The sequence below is a fragment of the Simochromis diagramma genome, unplaced genomic scaffold (assembly GCF_900408965.1).
Source record: "Simochromis diagramma unplaced genomic scaffold, fSimDia1.1 OVJJ01000367.1, whole genome shotgun sequence".
In the NCBI taxonomy this organism is placed as follows: Eukaryota; Metazoa; Chordata; class Actinopteri; order Cichliformes; family Cichlidae; genus Simochromis; species Simochromis diagramma.
The window spans coordinates 623,552-641,245 of record NW_024387288.1 but is presented as its reverse complement, the minus strand read 5'-3'; the positions used below and the strand labels follow the sequence as shown (position 1 = coordinate 641,245).

Below are 17,694 nucleotides of genomic sequence, written 5' to 3'. Positions count from 1 at the left end.
CATCCCAAGAACACCATACCTACTGTGAAGCATGGGGGTGGAAACATCATGCTATGGGGCTGTTTTTCTGCCAAGGGGACAGGACGACTGATCCGTGTTAAGGACAGAATGAATGGGGCCATGTATCGTGAGATTTTGAGCCAAAACCTCCTTCCATCAGTGAGAACTTTGAAGATGAAACGAGGCTGGGTCTTCCAACATGACAATGATCCAAAACACACCGCCCGGCAACAAAGGAGTGGCTCCGTAAGAAGCATTTGAAAGTCCTGGAGTGGCCTAGCCAGTCTCCAGACCTCAACCCCATAGAAAATCTGTGGCGGGAGTTGAAAGTCCGTGTTGCTCGGCGACAGCCCCAAAACATCACTGCTCTCGAGAAGATCTGCATGGAGGAATGGGCCAAAATACCAGCTACTGTGTGTGCAAACCTGGTAAAGACCTATAGTAAACGTTTGACCTCTGTTATTGCCAACAAAGGTTATGTTACAAAGTATTGAGTTGTATTTTTGTTATTGACCAAATACTTATTTTCCACCCTGATTTACGAATAAATTCTTTACAAATCCTACCATGTGGATTCATGGATTTTTTTTTCACATTCTGTCTCTCACAGTTGAAGTGTACCTCTGGTGCAAATTACTGACCTCTGTCATCATTTTAGGTGGGGGAACTTGCACAATCGGTGGCTGACTAAATACTTTTTTGCCCCACTGTATAACTCACTTAAATTGCACTAAAGCTTAAAGTTTGCATTATTAGGGGCGCGGCCTCTGTGGCTGTGCCCTTCGCCTCGTTCATGCAGCCTGTTTAAAGCAGCCGGCTGATGCGATTGGACCGTGTCACAGACCCTCTCAGACGTGCTGCTTTTTCATCGTCTTTCTGCAGTAAATCAGGATTTTGTGCTGCAGACGTTTGTTTGTTCAGGTCTGAATCAGAGAAGAAGAAACGCTGCAGGTTTTTACTGTCTGCCTGAACCACAGAAGAAGAAGAGAAATGAGACATGAGGGGGAGGAGGGCAGCACCTCGCCTCGGGGCGCTTTTGCTGTCCTCCATCTTAACCTCGATGCGTACACAGCAGCGCTCACTGATGTCTTCCTTCCAGTTTAAAAGCTCGCTTTTACTTTTATTTTTACATGGCAGCGTTTTTCAGGTTAGGGTTAGACTTTTCAGTGTGTGTGTGTGCTTGTGTGTGTGTGTGTGCGCCTGTGTGCAATCGGACAAATGCATTTTCTTTATTCAGACTCAGAATAGAAAGAGAGAAAATACAGACCATGGACGGATGCGAGGATGCTTTAGTCGTTTAAAGATGCTTTTCCTCTGCAGTGGTTACACAACACACACACAAACAGAACAAAGTGAAGCCCCAGCATCGCTTCTCATTTAAGCTCCTCTAACAAAACTCGTCTCACTTTCAGAAGAACTGCAGAAGAATCAAAGAGTTGAATGGTCTTTGAGCTGAGATGTCACTCACAAGCTTTTAAATTTGACCAAATATTCAAAAAAATGTCTCAGAGGTTAGGAGTGATGCTCTGAGTGTGAGAGGAGTAACGATGGAGCAGCAAGTGACGTTTAATGACTCATAAATTTAAAAAGCATCACTCACAGGTTTACAGCACAGCTTCCACTTTAGGTACGGCTCATTAAAGGAGCTCCATTCAGACCACCTTAAGAGCCTGCTGATCTAACAAATGCAAAGCCTTCATTCCACCTTAAAAGACAAATGGCACATTGGAAACTCTCACTTATTCCACTTTAACTGAGAAGCATCTGCTCATGCTGCCTTAACACGTGGCTTCACAGAGAAAACTCTTACCACCTTAAAAGAAAAAAAATGTGTTCACACAGCAGGAATGTAAGTTACTCCATACTGCCTTAAACCCAAACACCATCTGTCTCACCTTAATGGAGATAATACAGCTATAAAATCTCTCTCATATCACCTTAATTGCCGAAAAACAACCTTGTTCATACCACCTTAATAGATAATAAAAAAAGAAAAATCAGAGTTTGAGGGAAGAAAACTTTATTGAAACTTCAGCTTTTTTTTGTGTCGGCAGGAAGTTGGCGAAGAAGAGGAAGGAAACTCTGAGCTCCAGACAGGAAATGACCCTGATGGTGAACAACTCCCAGCACACCACCATGGTGGACACGCATGTGCACACGCTGAACGGACGCAGTGAGTACATGCACGCGACACACACAAATGCTATCCCTAATCCTATCTCTGACAAGCGGGTGAGACAAAGACTCGGTGACCGAGTCGCTCACCCACAGGTTGCACAGACGACGCAGACTGATCTGCAAACGCTCCCCGAGTCGAGACGTTTTCTTTCAAAGAAAGATCATTTCGCTGATAATTCATGACATGATAATCCTGTATCTAAACGATAGCAGTGAGTCGTGGGAGGAGCTCAGGCTGTGGTGTGGTCGGTCATTCCATGACTTCGTGTTCTGACTCGGTTTCCACGGCAACAGTGAAATCCTATGTTTTTGCTGCATGGCTTAGGACGCCGACCAACCTGAAAGAAGACAAGATCAAACCCAAGCAGGTGGCGTCCTCGTCCTTCCTGCCGTGAGCTGAAGCAGGCGATGTTTTATCGCAGCGTAGCAGCCGTCAGAGGGCGAGGCGGCACCCTTCCCCCCAGGCTCCTCTGCTCGCCGTCTTCCTCTTTATTCTGGAGCACGGCGTGCAGCTGCGAGCGCCTCCCTGGAGGAGACGATTTAAATCATAGGTGTCAAACTCTGGCCCGCGGGCCAAATTTGGCCCGCAGCCTACTTACATTTGGCCCGCGAAGCCATACCAAATTACTATCAGAGCTGGTCTACTGCTATTATACAGCTAATATATATATTGTTTAGTATTAAGCTTTGCTTGTTCCATATTCAATTTTTCAGCAAAACTTGTTTGAGTCCATAAGAAAAGATTCATTCTTATATCTGGAGGAATAAATATATTTCAATAAATATTAACGTTAGCCCGCAACTTTGTTCCAGTTTTGAATTTTGGCCCACTGTGTATTTGAGTTTGACACCCCTGATTTAAATTAAACACAGACATCAAACACCACAGGCCCTGAAACCATGTCAGCTTACAGGAGCCTCTGATTTAATTTAACCATGAGCAGTGTTGGGTAAGTTACTTTAAATTAGTAACTTTTTTACTCTGTAAAACGTTGTCATTCGTTATTTTACTGAGTGTGTGCAAAAGGGTGCAACTGTTACACTGTATACTGTACATTAGGTGGAGGAGTTGTACAGAGATATCCACAGGAAAGAATCATTTCCTGTGTTGTTCATTGGTGCATTATGGGCAGTGTTGGGTAAGTTACTTTAAATTAGTAATTTAGTTACATTACTAGTTACTTCTATCAAAACTAACTCAGTTACTTCAAGTTACTCGTTACTTTCAGAGTAACTAGTTACTAGGGAAAGTAACTTTGGTTTTACTCAGAATTCTCTTGTTAATGTATTGCTTCCGTAACCCAGCAAGATTGCCAGTCTTCTAGCTTGCTTACTTGCCACAAGTGCACTGTGCCACCTACCAATAGAAAGGAAAAAATAATGTGCACATTTCCACGAGAGAAATCCCACGCCTGATACAATCCTAGCCTGCTTTTTACATCCAACACAAAAACTGCAGTCGTGGTGCTTTCGATTGTACTCAGAACTCGGAAATTCTGCCTTCTGAATAGGAAGATGTAGGTAACACCAGACTGCAGATGAGCTGCATACAGGGCTGGACTGGGACAAAAAAATCGTCCCGGGCATTTTGACTAGAGACCGGCCCACCATTATAGGAAAAATCATAAAGTCTTTGAATGAAAATAAACACTGTTGTGACAGGGATGTACACTGTTCTGATGGTATATATGTATCAATCTATCAATTGTTTGTTGCAAGACTCAGATAATTTTTTTTTTTTTTAAAGTGAGACATTTTAAATGAGAATAAGAAAATATTTCCTTGTGCCCACCTCTCCCTTTTAATGCCCTACATGGACCCCTGGCAACACTTTGCTAGATCCGCCCCTGCACAGTTACCAGCTGTCAGCTACTTAGAAAAGGATCCTGGTGTTATTTATCTCTCAGAAACAGTTCATAACGTCCCTTCAACTCATTCATGTTAACTAAAAGGTAAACCTGTTTCTCCATCACCTGTTCAGCTCTGATGATTCAGTAAGGACATCTCCTGGTTTCATCTTCATGTGTCCCTCTCACCAGATAACCAAACCGACATCATGACCAGCAGGTTTACAGCTGTGGCTCCAGCAAACATCAGCTGATACTAGAAATTAATATTAAATAAATTCTAACAACAGCTGATCAAGCTTAAACGTGCTGCTGTTGTTTAACGCGACATCCGCTGGTTTCCTCTTTCTGGCGCAAAGTGGGCGATAAATAAACAAGAGAGAAAAGCCGATCAGCTGATCATTGATCAGTTTCATGATTGAAGTAGCAACAGGAGAGGGAGGGGCAGAGAATGAGAGAAGAAGAGGCAGCTGTGCAGCGTAAACACAGAATAACTCCAGCTTTGTGTCTTTTTTCATTGTAGCTGAAGTCCGGGACAAACTGTGTTCCTTTTCACCTCAATACGAAACGCGTAATATTTTCTCTGAATACGAGACGATTCCGTTTTTTACGGGACGGTTGGCAACTCTAATAATTAACTTTATGAACAAAATAAAGTCAACATCAGTAACATAGCACCACCCAGCTGTATAGAAACTCCATCATGCTAGCTAGCACGCAGTACGAAAAAGGCAGCATAACGAAAATAAACTCCACCTAAACTTGGTTCATATCTGACCCAGATGGACTGCAGGTTATAACTTCTTACCTGAAGTTCAGTTCACCTGATACTCTCAGACCAGCGACCGCTTCGGGTCTCTCCTCTTGCCTCCCTTTTCCTTCATCCACCTGCTGGCTTCCACCACTTGCTAATGTTATTGAATCTGTGGAAGCTCCGCGATGCCACTACACGAAGTAACGAATAACGAGCCTATCTAAATCCCAGTAACGAGTAACGCGTTCCCGGTTTTGGCATAATAACTAGTTACCGTGCTCGTTACCACAATAATAACGTAGTTACTGTAACGCGTTACTTAATAACGCGTTAGTCCCAACACTGACCATGAGAGTCTCAGGTGTGTAGCTGCGGCCAAAAACAAGAAGGTCAGTCAAACGTCATCTTTGGATCAGTCAGTAGACGACAACAAGGGAAGAGCTGCTCACAACAAACCAGGCTAACAGACCTCTCCTCCAGCATCATTCTGGTTATTAAGTAAAGCTAAAACTACAAATCAGTGTAACTGAAATAAAAAGTTGTGCTCTGTATTGATCTGCTCAAATCTTCCAGACCAAAGATCCTGAGAAGGTTTTGGTCCATCTGTGTGCTCAGACTGAGACGGCTGAAAGTCTGTGGCTTTACGACCACAAACAGAAGACTGTCTGAAACTGAAATCATCTAATACAATCAGAAAAGATTCAAGTGACAATAAAAAATTATAAAAGAAGTGCTGCAAATCTCTAGTAACTCTGACTTTTATTAAAATAGAAACCCAGTGTTCATTAAACAGCTGAGCAACAATTTCAAATCATGGGTCAAACTCCAGGTACAAGTGATTCATAAAGGAGTACTGAGGATTACAGCTGTGGTCTCTGCAAACAGTCCTAACGCCCTTCTAACATACTGCTAACATGCTAATGCCCTGCTAAGCTGTTGCTAAACTGCTGCTAATGCGATGCTAACATACTGCTAACCAGCTGCTAACACACTGCTAATGCCATGCTAACACGCTGCTAATGCCCTGTTAACCTGCTGCTAACATGCTGCTAATGCCATGCTAACATACTGCTAACGTGCTGCTAATGCCCTGCTAATGTGCTGCTAATGCCATGCTAGCATGCTGCTAATGCCCTGCTATGTGCTGCTAATGCCATGCTAACGTACTGCTAACATGCTGCTGGTGTGCTGCTAACATAAATGAAGCAATAATTAACCATCGCTGAGACTTTCCTTATGAAGTTACAGGCAGGGCGATGGGTGAATCAGTGACTGTAAAATGGAAGAAGCAGGAAACTTTAAGGCTGCATTTCTGTTTCCTCTATGCAGCTGTTTCATCTCCGTCCTCCTTCACCCTGAAGACAAACACCATCAGCACCTCCGTACCAAACTCCTACTACCCAGGTAAAAACACTGAGATGCCTCCTGTTGACATAAGAACTGCTGTCAATGTTTTCATTTGTAAAAGGAGGCAGACTGTCTCAGACTGTCTCAGATGTGCAGCAGGGACCAGTGTCCACCAGATGCATGAAGATCGATGCTGAACAAGCAAACAGTCACTGCAGGCACTTACTGCACACCAGCAACAGTTCTTTGATGAGTCTCAGAGACACGTCTTCCACTGTCGGCTGTTTTTACACTGCTTCATCTGCATGAGCCTCCACCTGCTGGTTCCTCTCCTTACACCTGTACACAAAAATGCCACACAGATTCTTAGAGGCATTTGGACGACGATCAGTCCCTGTGTGCTAATATTAGCATTTCCCAGACATCCAGCCAACAACACTAACATTTAGATTGACAATAATTCATTACAATAGTGGGGATTCATTACAGTAGATGTCTTTCTCAGCTCAATGTAACTAAATTAAAGGATGCAGTTCCTCCACTCTTACCTTCTTCAAAGCCTTGTGCCAACACACTGCAGAACAGCTACCTAACGCTACTCCTACAGATGTGACTCATCTTGTTAATAGTGTTATAGCCTCATTGGGTACAACTCTGGATACTGTAGCTCCTATGAAAAAGAAAACTTCACTCCCTAGTATACCTCAGATATTTCAATTCAATTTTATCTGATAAGCACATAACTCGTAAGCTAAACATGTTCTGAAAAGTTTATCCAAGGCTGGGTCTCAGGGCCAGCAGCCAAAGAAGATAAGGCCACACCTCGCTCTCCCCAGCCACCTCCTTATCTGGGAAACACAGAAGCCAGCCAAGAGACGCAATCTCTCCATAGTAGCCTGGGTCTGCCCCGGGGCCTTTTCTCGGTAGCAAAAATCCAGAACACCAGGAGGCGCCGAGGAGGCATCCTAGTCAGATGCCCAAACCACCTTAACTGGCTCCTTTAAATCTAGAGTAGTGGCTCTACTCTGAGCTCCTCCTGGATGGCTGAGCCCATCTCTATCTCTAAGGGAAAGGCCAGCCATCCTCTGGAGAAAGCTCATTTCCACTTGCATTAGCGACCTCATTCTTTCAGTCACTACCCAAAGCTTGTTACCATTGGTAAGGGTTGGAAGGTAGATCCACCAGAAACACTCGGCTTTTAAGCTTAGCTCTCTCTTTACCATGATGGACCGGTACAGCTCAGTCCTCCCGCTCCCCTCACTCGTGAACAAGAACCTGAGATACTTAAACTCCTCCTCCCTGACCCGGAGCAGGCACTCCACCCTTTTCCAGCTGAGGACCATGGCCTCAGACTTGGAGGTGCTGATTTTCAGTGTGAGCTGGAGGCCACCACCTGATGAAGACAACAGAGCCCCCATCATCTGCAAAAAGCAGTGACGAGATTCTGACTCCACCCGAGTAGAAGTAGTTTGGCTACACCCGGATATTTTGTCAAAAAAAATTGGTGACCGAGCTGACAATGTGGACCAAGCTCTTTCTTGTATAAGGACCAAATAGCTCATTGCAGTGGGCCAGACACCCCATACTCCGAAGTGCCTCACAAAGCATACTCAGAGGACTTCTCCAAGTCCACAAAATGCATGTAGACTGTGGGCACACACCCTTAAATACCCTTGATAGGCTAAAGAGTAAACCACATATTTATTCTTTCCCCGGGAGGCTGAAGAGTGTCATCCCCCCCTGCAGATATTAAGGGTGTGTAACTACTGTAGTGTGTACTGTGCAATAGTACACACTACAGTAGTTAGGAGTTGTACAAAGTAGTTAGGAGTTGTACAAAGATATCCACAGGAAGGAATCATTTCCTGTGTCGTTCAGTGGTGCATTATGGGTAATCTCAGTCTCTCACTGAACATGTGACCCTCAACCTGCTGCCCCAGCATGCAACACTGTAGAGGACAACACTGACCACAGCACCCTCACAGAAAATCCTGAGCATTGTCCGGTAGATGTTGCAGACCTCAACTGCCTCTGAAAACAGAGTCTGGCCCTTCCTGTAGCGTGCACTGGTGTTTTTAACCCAGTCCAGTTAGTGTGTACTCTGAGGTATTTACAGGTCTATCCACCGTCGTCCCTTCCCACCTTATCCAACTTACCACCAAGTTGCAAGTTGCTGCCATTTTCCTTGTGAGTATTTATTACAGGGCGTGTGTAACCCGTTCATGTGTTACGCCCGTCATTGCGTTGTGTTCTGGCGTGAAAGTAAGAGGCAGGAGACAGTACTGGGTCTTTGGCTCTTTACTGCACATCTGCAACACAGAAATAAGTGTCTGTTCTGTGTGTGTCACGCGACTGCCAGTACACCTCTCCTCCGGCCATGCTGAAAGGAGCTGTGGTCTGCAGCTTCATTAACACTACAATAATATAATAAATCAAATACAACAAATTGTTTTAAAACATTAACTTAAGCTCTCAAAGACAAAAAGCACAAAATAAATAACATGTCACTGAAAAATCATCAAAAACAATTTATAAGAACAATAAACAAAATAATTCAAAAACAAATAAACAGTCAGATAAATACAATTCAATCACCAGGACCCAATATTCTAGTGCTTATAGTTCAAACATTATACTTCAGTACAATTATATTAATAACCGCCATCTAACAGGCAATACAACACTGTACTTATAAAAACAATGAATGAAAGACTGCATCTCCAAAACATAAGAACATCTCCATACCTGCAACACAGAAATAAGTGTCTGTTCTGTGTGTGTCACACGCCTGCCAGTACACCTCTCCTGACGAAGGAAAAAAGAGTGCATGCTGTTAAAAAAACAGACTGCCGCGAGTACGCTCTCAAGCCGATAGCGATCAGGCTAACTTAGCATGCTAGCATTTCAGCTGTGTTAACCATTCCTCGTCGTCAGTCCCCTGACCGTGGTCGGGAGACACGAGGGGAGATGCTTCCTCCAGGGCCGAAGTTTGTCCTCCTTCGGGGTTAACTCCCTTCACTTTTGTGGAGTAGTGAGGCAGACAGAAATCAGCCGAGGCACCGGAGAGTACTGAAGAGATGAGGCTTTAATAACAGTACTGCACACTTCGGAAACACACTGCATAGCCTGTAGCCCGTTAGAACACTGCTCCCGGTCGCCCTCTACCCATGACACACTCTCTCACTCTCTTTTCCCTCTTTCGCTCCCCGCGTTTCCTTCACGCGCATGCTCACACACACATCACATACACTCCTTACTGCACCCAGTCACACACAAGACAGCAATTCCCGCAACACTACCCCCACTCTGGATGGCAATTAAACAATAATTCCACTCCAGCATTGTAATGCATAAAACTGGTACACAATCCCCTTTACCACTTGGAGCCCACAGGAGATAAAAGTGTTAGCCATTACCGCATATAAGGTGAGGTATAGTATCAACTAGTACACTTCAGTGACAAAGAGGTTGGCTCAAGTAAGGTGTACATATATGTGCAAAATAAAGCATTTCAAGTGCTGTTAAGTAGAAAATAAATTACTCAATTGTAACTATTACATGGCGACCGGGAATAACCAACTTATCCTAGCATCTAGGAAGGCACAAATACAAATGGATAAGTGCATGTAGATAACCCCGTAGGTCCTTCAGATACTTTTTTTTTTTAATGTAAACACTGGAACAATGAAAAAAATATAGCTCTTTTAAACCATTGTAGCTAACAGTATAGGAGGCTGAAACGATTTAAACTTGAACTGAATCTTCAGTCCTACTTGGTCCATGGTAGGTAAACCAAGCTAAGTGATCCACACTCCATACCGGTCTGGAGCTCTGCGCCGACGAGTTGGTCGCTGAAACTGCTGGCCCGGGTGGTCTGGCTCACCCACCACACCCCCACCATTCTCATGGTCTACATGGGAAGGGGACGATGGGACAACCACAACCAGAGCGGGATCAGCTGCAACTGAGACAGAAGGCTGAGAGGAGCTGGGGCCATTGCCAGTTGCAGTAGAGAACAGACTGTGCAGACCCAGATCACGGTCTGCTGGGTCATCTTCTAAAGGTGGTGGTGGGACCTCTGTAGGGGACCACTGATGAGCCTGATCAAGGACCCAGGTATTGTCCAGTGGCTCGCGGCAGCGATAATGCTTTAGCTGGTCATGGTGGACAACTTTCACTTTAGACCTTGGGTTCTTCTGGATCCGATAAACTAGGTCATCCAATTGCCCCAGGACAAAGAATGGTCCTTCATACGATGGGAGGAACTTTCTGACCTTGTTCTTGACGTGACGTGTTCCTTTGATGAGATACCACACAGGATCTCCAGTCTTATACTGTATGTGGCAACAGTTCTTGTCATATTGCCTTTTTGCGCGCTTGACTGACTCACCCAGGGCTTCCCTGGCGATGAGGTGGGCCAGCTCCAGCCGCTCACGCATTTGCTGCACGTACTCTGGAGCTGAGGGTTGGTTGCCTGGATCAGGAGGTAGACCTGCGACAAGGTCCACTGGCTCACTCAGTTCTCGGCCAAACATCATGAAGTTCGGGGTGAAACCTGTAGCACTGTGTTTGGTCGCCCTGTAGGCCATAACAGCGTACGGGATCATCAGGTCCCAGTCCCAATGGCAACGCTCTGCTGTGGAGGCCAGGATCTTCTGGAGAGTGGCATTGAAACGTTCAACCTGGCCATCTGACTGGGGTCGGAATGGCGTTGTATGAGTCTTATCTATGCCAAACAAACTGCACACCCCTTGGAACACATCAGATTCAAAATTGCGTCCCTGGTCACTGTGTAGTGCTTGAGGTATCCCGTAGCGGCACACCCACTCAGATGCAACGACCTCGGCAACGGTTGCAGCCCGTTCATCTGGGATAGGAAAGGCTTCAGTCCACTTTGTAAAGTAGTCTTGTATCACAAGCACATATCGGTTTCTGCGCTCTGTCTCATTCAGTGGTCCCATAATGTCCAGCGCAACGCGCTCCATTGGGGCTCCTACCCGGACAGTTCCCATCGGAGCTTGCGGTGTCTTCTGGGGTTGGGCCCTGGATGCACAGCTGGTACAAGTACGGCACCAAAGAGCGACGTCTTCCCTCATGTGATACCAATAGAATCGGGTTCGTAGTCTGGCCACAGTCCTCTCGACACCAAAATGTCCACCCACTGGCCCTTCGTGCATCTGGCCCATCACTTCTGGTTGTAGCTTGCGTGGCAGTACGATTTGGGGATAGAACTGGGTCTCGTCAAGGCAGTAGAAGCGACGGACCAGAACTCCATCTCTGAAGTAGAGCCGTTTCCATTGAGCCCAGTATGTCTTAGTGGCTGGGCTGCATGGTGAAACGATAGTCCATGGGGGGCGCTCACTGCTGGCCTCCATCCAGGCGCGTATGGGTGCAATGTCTGCATCAGCGTCCTGGGCTTGGCTCAGCTCCCCCATGGTCCAGCCATGAAACAGAGAAGCAGTATCAAGGGTTTTAGCCACATATACTTTCTCAGTCAGCTTTACAGTGTGTGTATTAGTGGACATGTTCTGGTGTGATATGTCTGTTCTAGTGTGAATTGTCTGTTCTGAGATGTCTGTGTTGATAGGAGTGTTTTGACATAAAATGTCTGACTTTGTAAGAGCAGTTTGGTCTAAAGTCTTTGTTTCTGGTGTGGTGGTGTTATGACTTACCCCCACTAGACACACCGCTGTAGTAGCCGGTTGTCCCTCCACCCTCACCGGACTCAGCAACAGGGAGCTGGTGTCAGAGTCCAACTTGCATTGAACTGCCTGATGACTGGTCCCCCCGAGATGCTTGGGGGGGGTCCTGCACTCTGCATGGACAGGACTGGCGACAGGGTCTTCTGGAGAGGCTATCAGCATTGGTGTGCACTCGACCTGGACGGTGGATGATCTCAAAGTTGTACTCGGCAAGCTTCTCGAGCCATCGAGCTAATTGTCCCTCTGGCTCTTTGATTTTTGTTAGCCACCGTAGACTGCTATGGTCTGTGCGCACTTTGAAAGGCCGTCCAAGGAGATACTGGCGAAAGTGGGACGTGAAATCCACGACGGCTAGTAGTTCACGTCGTGTGGTGCAGTAGTTTTGTTCAGTTCTTGATAGCTTACGACTGCCATATGCCAGCACACGTTCCACGCCCTGTTGCATCTGTGACAGCACCGCGCCGATGCCAGTGTCGCTGGCATCAGTGTCTAGTGTCATTTCTCCATGGTCAAGTGGATAGCCAAGAACAGGGGCAGAGGTGAGTCGACACTTCAGCTTGTCGAAAGCTGCTTGGTGCTCAGCATGCCACTGAAAATGTGCATTCTTCTTGGTCAGGTTGTGCAGGGGTTCGGCTATAGAGGCAAAATCTTTCACAAACCGGCGGTAATATGAGGCCAGGCCGATGAAGCGTCTGACCTCCTGGATGGACGTAGGTGTGGGCCACATCTGAACTTTTTGAACTTTGCTGGGGTCGATAGCCACACCATGCTCGGATACCACATGGCCAAGATAAGCAACTTCGCGGCGAAAGAGGCAGCATTTGGCAGGTTTCAGTTTCAAGTTAGCTTGTTGAAGTCTATAGAATACCTGGCCAAGCCGTTGCAGCATCCCCGACACGTCCTTAGCCAGCACGATGATGTCGTCCAAGTAGACCAGGCAGGTCTCCCACTGCATGCCAGCCAGGACGCGGTCCATCAGCCGCTGGAACGTTGCCGGGGCATTGCATAGTCCAAATGGCATGACGTTCCACTCAAAGAGGCCTGTCCTAGTGCAGAACGCGGCGGCCCTGCGTGCTCTAGGCGTCAGCTCAACCTGCCAGTAGCCTGATGCGAGGTCTAATGTGCTGAACCATCTGGCAGTTGAGAGTATGTCCAGCGTGTCCTGGATGCGGGGCAGCGGGTAGGCGTCTGTTATGGTGCGGTCGTTAAGAGCCCTGTAGTCAATGCAGAGACGGTATGTCCCATCTTTCTTACGCACCATAACGATGGGCGAGGCCCAGCTGCTGCAGCTGCGTTGGGCGAGACCGCTCTGTAGACTGTCGTAGATCTGCTGATCAGCATTTTGCTGCTTTTCCCCTGCCATTCTTCACGGATTTTGTTTGACTGGGGCACCAGGACGGGTTATGATGTCATGCTGCACAAGGCTGGTTTGGCCCAGGTCAGCAGGCCCTGTAGAAAACACATGTCCATAAGTGCAAAGCAAGCGTTTCAGTTGGAGCTGTTCATAGTCATTGAGGTCTGTGGAGCTCTGGGCATAGAGCTCCTGCAGGTGCAGAGGAACCACAGGAGGGCTGGTCAGAGAGTCTGCAGCTGGGGAGACCATGGAGGGTTCCACGGCCTCAGCTGGCTGGAGGAGCCCGGCAATGGATCCCGCCTTAATTGTTACTGCTTTATTGCCAAGGTTAAAAAGGCGAAGTGGGACAGCTTTAGAAGGCTGTGCGTTGACTAGGACTCTGGCGATAAGTACTTTGTGCTTCTCAACAAAACCTTTGGTGGGACTAAGCATCATGTCACCTCGAGCTGCTGCACCAGGATGCACATTGCCTTTCACCATATACTCTTGCCCCGGTTCCACCACCACAGTTCTAGCTATTCTCACTGCGTGTGACTTTGTACTGGCTTCGGTTTGGTAGTAGAGCACCTCTTCACCGAAAAGGATGATGCGGCGTTTGCCAAAATCAAGACGTGCTTCAGCTTGAGTGAGGAAGGGATGCCCAAGCAGCACCTCATTTCCTGCTATATCTGCCACCAAGAAATCAACATCCACCTGTCGATTGTTGATATTGACAGGTATCTGGGCTTCACCTAGCACCGGCACATCCCCAGGTCCCACACCAAGCAAGGTCTCAACAACTGAGGGCTGTAGTGGTGGTCTCACGTCTGGGTGGATGGAGTTGTAGTAGGGCAGCGGCAGCACGCTCCTCCGGGCTCCACTGTCCAAAACAGCACATACCTCCACTTCGTAGAGGCGCATGGGGATACTCATTTCTTGGCTTTGGCACTTAAGGTGGAGCACAGTGGGTTTTGGGCTGTCCCAAGGGCTACTGTTCAATGTTAAGGCCTTGGTGGTTTTGTGAGGGGAAGGGCACTGCTTTTGGACATGGCCCCAACCTTGACAGTTATGGCAGCGAACCCCACTCCTTTTAAAGTTTCTGTGATTGTTCGGTGTTGTCGAGGGTGTGTGTGGGGCAAAACGATTCGGTGAGGGGCTAGCTGCAGGTGCATGCTCAGCAACAGTCTCATCTTTGTCTTTTTCTCTGACGACGGCAGCTCGGGGCCGGCGTTCAGCTGCGTTACGGGCTCCTTGCTGCATGGCACTGGTTACATAAGATGCAGCCCTTTTAGTGGTTTCGTGTCGGTGGGCTATTTCGTATGCACAGGCAAGTGTGGCTGGGTGCCTCTCTAGCAACTTCTGTACTATTTCTGCATCACCCAGCCCATTGGTGAAAACTTCAACAGCTATAGAGTCTTGTTCAATCTCTGCTCTATTACCATATGCAACAGCCACTTTCCCATAAATGTCATCTCTGAAAACATGCAGGGCCTCACCAGGTTTACGCACTCGCTGCCTCAGTTCTACAGCAACAGCAGCTGCATGGTCAGAAGAAGGGCCATATGCAGTTTCCAGTTCGTCCACCAGGCGGCGGTAATCCCATTTGGATGAGCGGGGATTTCTGTGGATAATGGCCCCTGCTGCTCCAACTAGGCAGAATTTAAGCTGAGTTGTCATTGTTTTTCCTGACCAATAGTTGGCTTCAGCGCAGCTCTCAAACCTGTGCAGAAATTCCTTCCACGGTGTGGTGCCGTCATATTGGCCCGGACGTAGGGTGGGGACTCTCTCTCTAGTGTCACCGTCCTCTTCACTGTCAGATGGGGGCTGACGGGGCACACAGCGGGTCTTGCCTGGTTTCGAGCGGGGTTTATGCTGTGCAGTGATTTCCCCATAGCTTATGGCTTCATTATGGCTACTGGAAGGCATACATTGCATGGGTGTATTTAACATTGCGTTAAACTGAGCCGGTGTGCTGTGTACAAAACTGTCCATGTGAGCAGAGGAAAATGGGTTTGAGTCTGGATAGTGGATTTTCATTTGGGGAGTAGGAGCTGGATAATAGTTCATGCTGCTGCCTGTGTTTCTCTCACGGCCGTAGCTGCGGCATTCAGCATCAACGAAGGGATTCGTGCGGGAAAACTGCAGCTGGGCAGGACCATCGGGCGGCGCGAATACACACTCTCCATTAGCGTGTGTGTTAGCACAACTTTTGGCACACAGGAATGGGTTCATATGTTCACATTTAGTCACAGCTCTGTCTCTGTTAGTTTCCCTAATGCTCGCGGCACCCTCGGAGAAACTGGTCAGCGATATGAACGGGTTGGAGTAATTGGTCTCAAATCCGTACTTTTCAGGAGAATGGCGAGCAGCGGCCATCGCTAGTTAGCTTAGCTTCGGGCTAATACACTTGTAATTACAGTCACTCGGCTTTATCGTTAGCCGCTTTAGCCTGTCGGTTTTTCTCTGTGCTCACCACTTCTTTAACAACGTGAGAGGGTCCCTTCGTGGTCGCCAGTGTTAACCATTCCTCGCCGTCAGTCCCCTGACCGTGGTCGGGAGACACGAGGGGAGATGCTTCCTCCAGGGCCGAAGTTTGTCCTCCTTCGGGGTTAACTCCCTTCACTTTTGTGGAGTAGTGAGGCAGACAGAAATCAGCCAAGGCACCGGAGAGTACTGAAGAGATGAGGCTTTAATAACAGTACTGCACACTTCGGAAACACACTGCATAGCCTGTAGCCCGTTAGAACACTGCTCCCGGTCGCCCTCTACCCATGACACACTCTCTCACTCTCTTTTCCCTCTTTCGCTCCCCGCGTTTCCTTCATGCGCATGCTCACACACACATCACATACACTCCTTACTGCACCCCGTCACACACAAGACAGCAATTCCCGCAACAGCTGCGTTCTCGGCTAAAACTCATTATAAGCGTATATTAGTGAACTCCACCCTCCACAAAACTTATCCCGAATGAGTCTCTTAATGACAAACAAAAACGCGGCGGTTCGGCTGTATTCACATTGCAGCTTGGGATCTGAACAAACTTTAATTAGCTGAGAGCAACGTGGCAGTGACTTACCTCTGGCCATGCTGAAAGGAGCTATGACCGGGGCACACATGCACGCGCCTACGTCACCACGCAGCGTGCACACACACAAACGCACACAGACTCAGATCACACAGGTAGGAGAGTGAGATGCAAAAATGACATATTTAATCCAAAAAAAAATGTGTTTTGGGTGAAATTCACAAGTATTTAACACATATGTTACACGTGCTGCGGGGAAAAGCCTGTTCTGACATTTGAGTCTAAGGTTTATTTGGAGCACCGTGAACTCTCTCCACACTCTGTCATGTCATTCTTGAAAGAGAGGTTTGCCGTGTTCGAGTCTGTAGTGGGGCCTCGTTAGTGCCATCATTTGCATAGTACAGTTTTCTGGTCCATGTCAGACTGTTCATAACCAAACCATGTCCATGCAACAGAGGTGACCACTCCTTTAAGGTCCTCCATTTGTTTGGACTGCTCCTTCTGTTTGAGCTAACTGGTTCTGCCTCGTCTTCACTGGCCATGCTGGGATTTTCTCTGCCTGCATCCACCAAAGTGGATTTTGCAACACCACGAAACAAACGATTATATACGATTATAATATAAAACGATTTTAATTTCATCATCCGATATATTTCGTCATATCGCAAAGCCCTACATCACAGCCTCTCTCTTCGCTCGAGTGTCCAGGACATGTGGTCGTAGATCTGATGATATGATTACACAATCAATCATCAGCCTGCGTTGAGGTGAGCTGGACTATATCTAGCTGGTGCATCTCAACCTTGTTCACTAGCTCAGGTCCTTCCCCACTAGAAAGGTGATGTTCCACGTCCCAGTTGCCATCCTCAGGAGCATTGATTGGTCTGGCTAGGCCACTTGGCCAGCACCAAGTACATACTGCACCCAACCCCTACAACCCCTCCTATGCGTGGTGGGCCTAAAGGGGGATGGGCCCATGTCCCCCCTCGGGGCTGCGCCCAGCGAGGGCCCATGAGCTAAGGGCTGGCCACCAGGCACTGTGTCTTGGGCAGACTCTCCAGGTCTGCCTCCAGGCGGGGCCCTGGTAACACGCAAGAGTCTTCTGAATGGCTCTTTGTCTGTGCCATGGTAGACTCTACGAGTGGGCAAAAGCCCCCCAGCAACATAGCCCACAGGATCCCTGGGACACACAAACCCCCTCCACCATGATAAGGTAGAAATTTACATATTTCTTAAATCCAGCTTCAATCTAGCATTTCCACTTTAAATTAGATCAATCTATCTTTATTAATTCCATTCAGGATATGTCCTTCAATGTGCATACCAAACAACATCTCTAAAATTAGAAATATCCTGTCTCAGAGTGACGCTGAAAAACTAGTTCATGCATTTATTACTTCCAGGCTGGACGACTGTAATTCATTATTATCAGGAAGTCCTAAAAACTCCCTGAAAAGCCTTCAGCTAATCCAAAATGCTGCAGCAAGAGTCCTGACAGGGACTAG

General features: G+C 47.3%; 1 protein-coding gene across 7 annotated transcripts in view; it reads left to right on the top strand.

The window, feature by feature from the left end:
• Positions 1-716: 716 nt before the first annotated feature.
• Positions 717-17,694, top strand: part of LOC120716358 (receptor-type tyrosine-protein phosphatase mu) — a 44,998-nt gene continuing 28,020 nt past the window's right edge. For 4 of the 7 annotated variants that reach the window (XM_040003887.1, XM_040003886.1, XM_040003885.1 and 1 more), the window contains exons 1-2: positions 717-2,173; positions 6,109-6,183. In XM_040003887.1, the coding sequence (XP_039859821.1) occupies positions 2,101-2,173; positions 6,109-6,183 (148 nt within the window). In that variant the 5' untranslated portion in view covers positions 717-2,100. The remainder of the gene's footprint in view (positions 2,174-6,108; positions 6,184-17,694) is intronic. The other 3 variants (XM_040003892.1, XM_040003889.1, XM_040003888.1) reach the window with 1 other exon arrangement.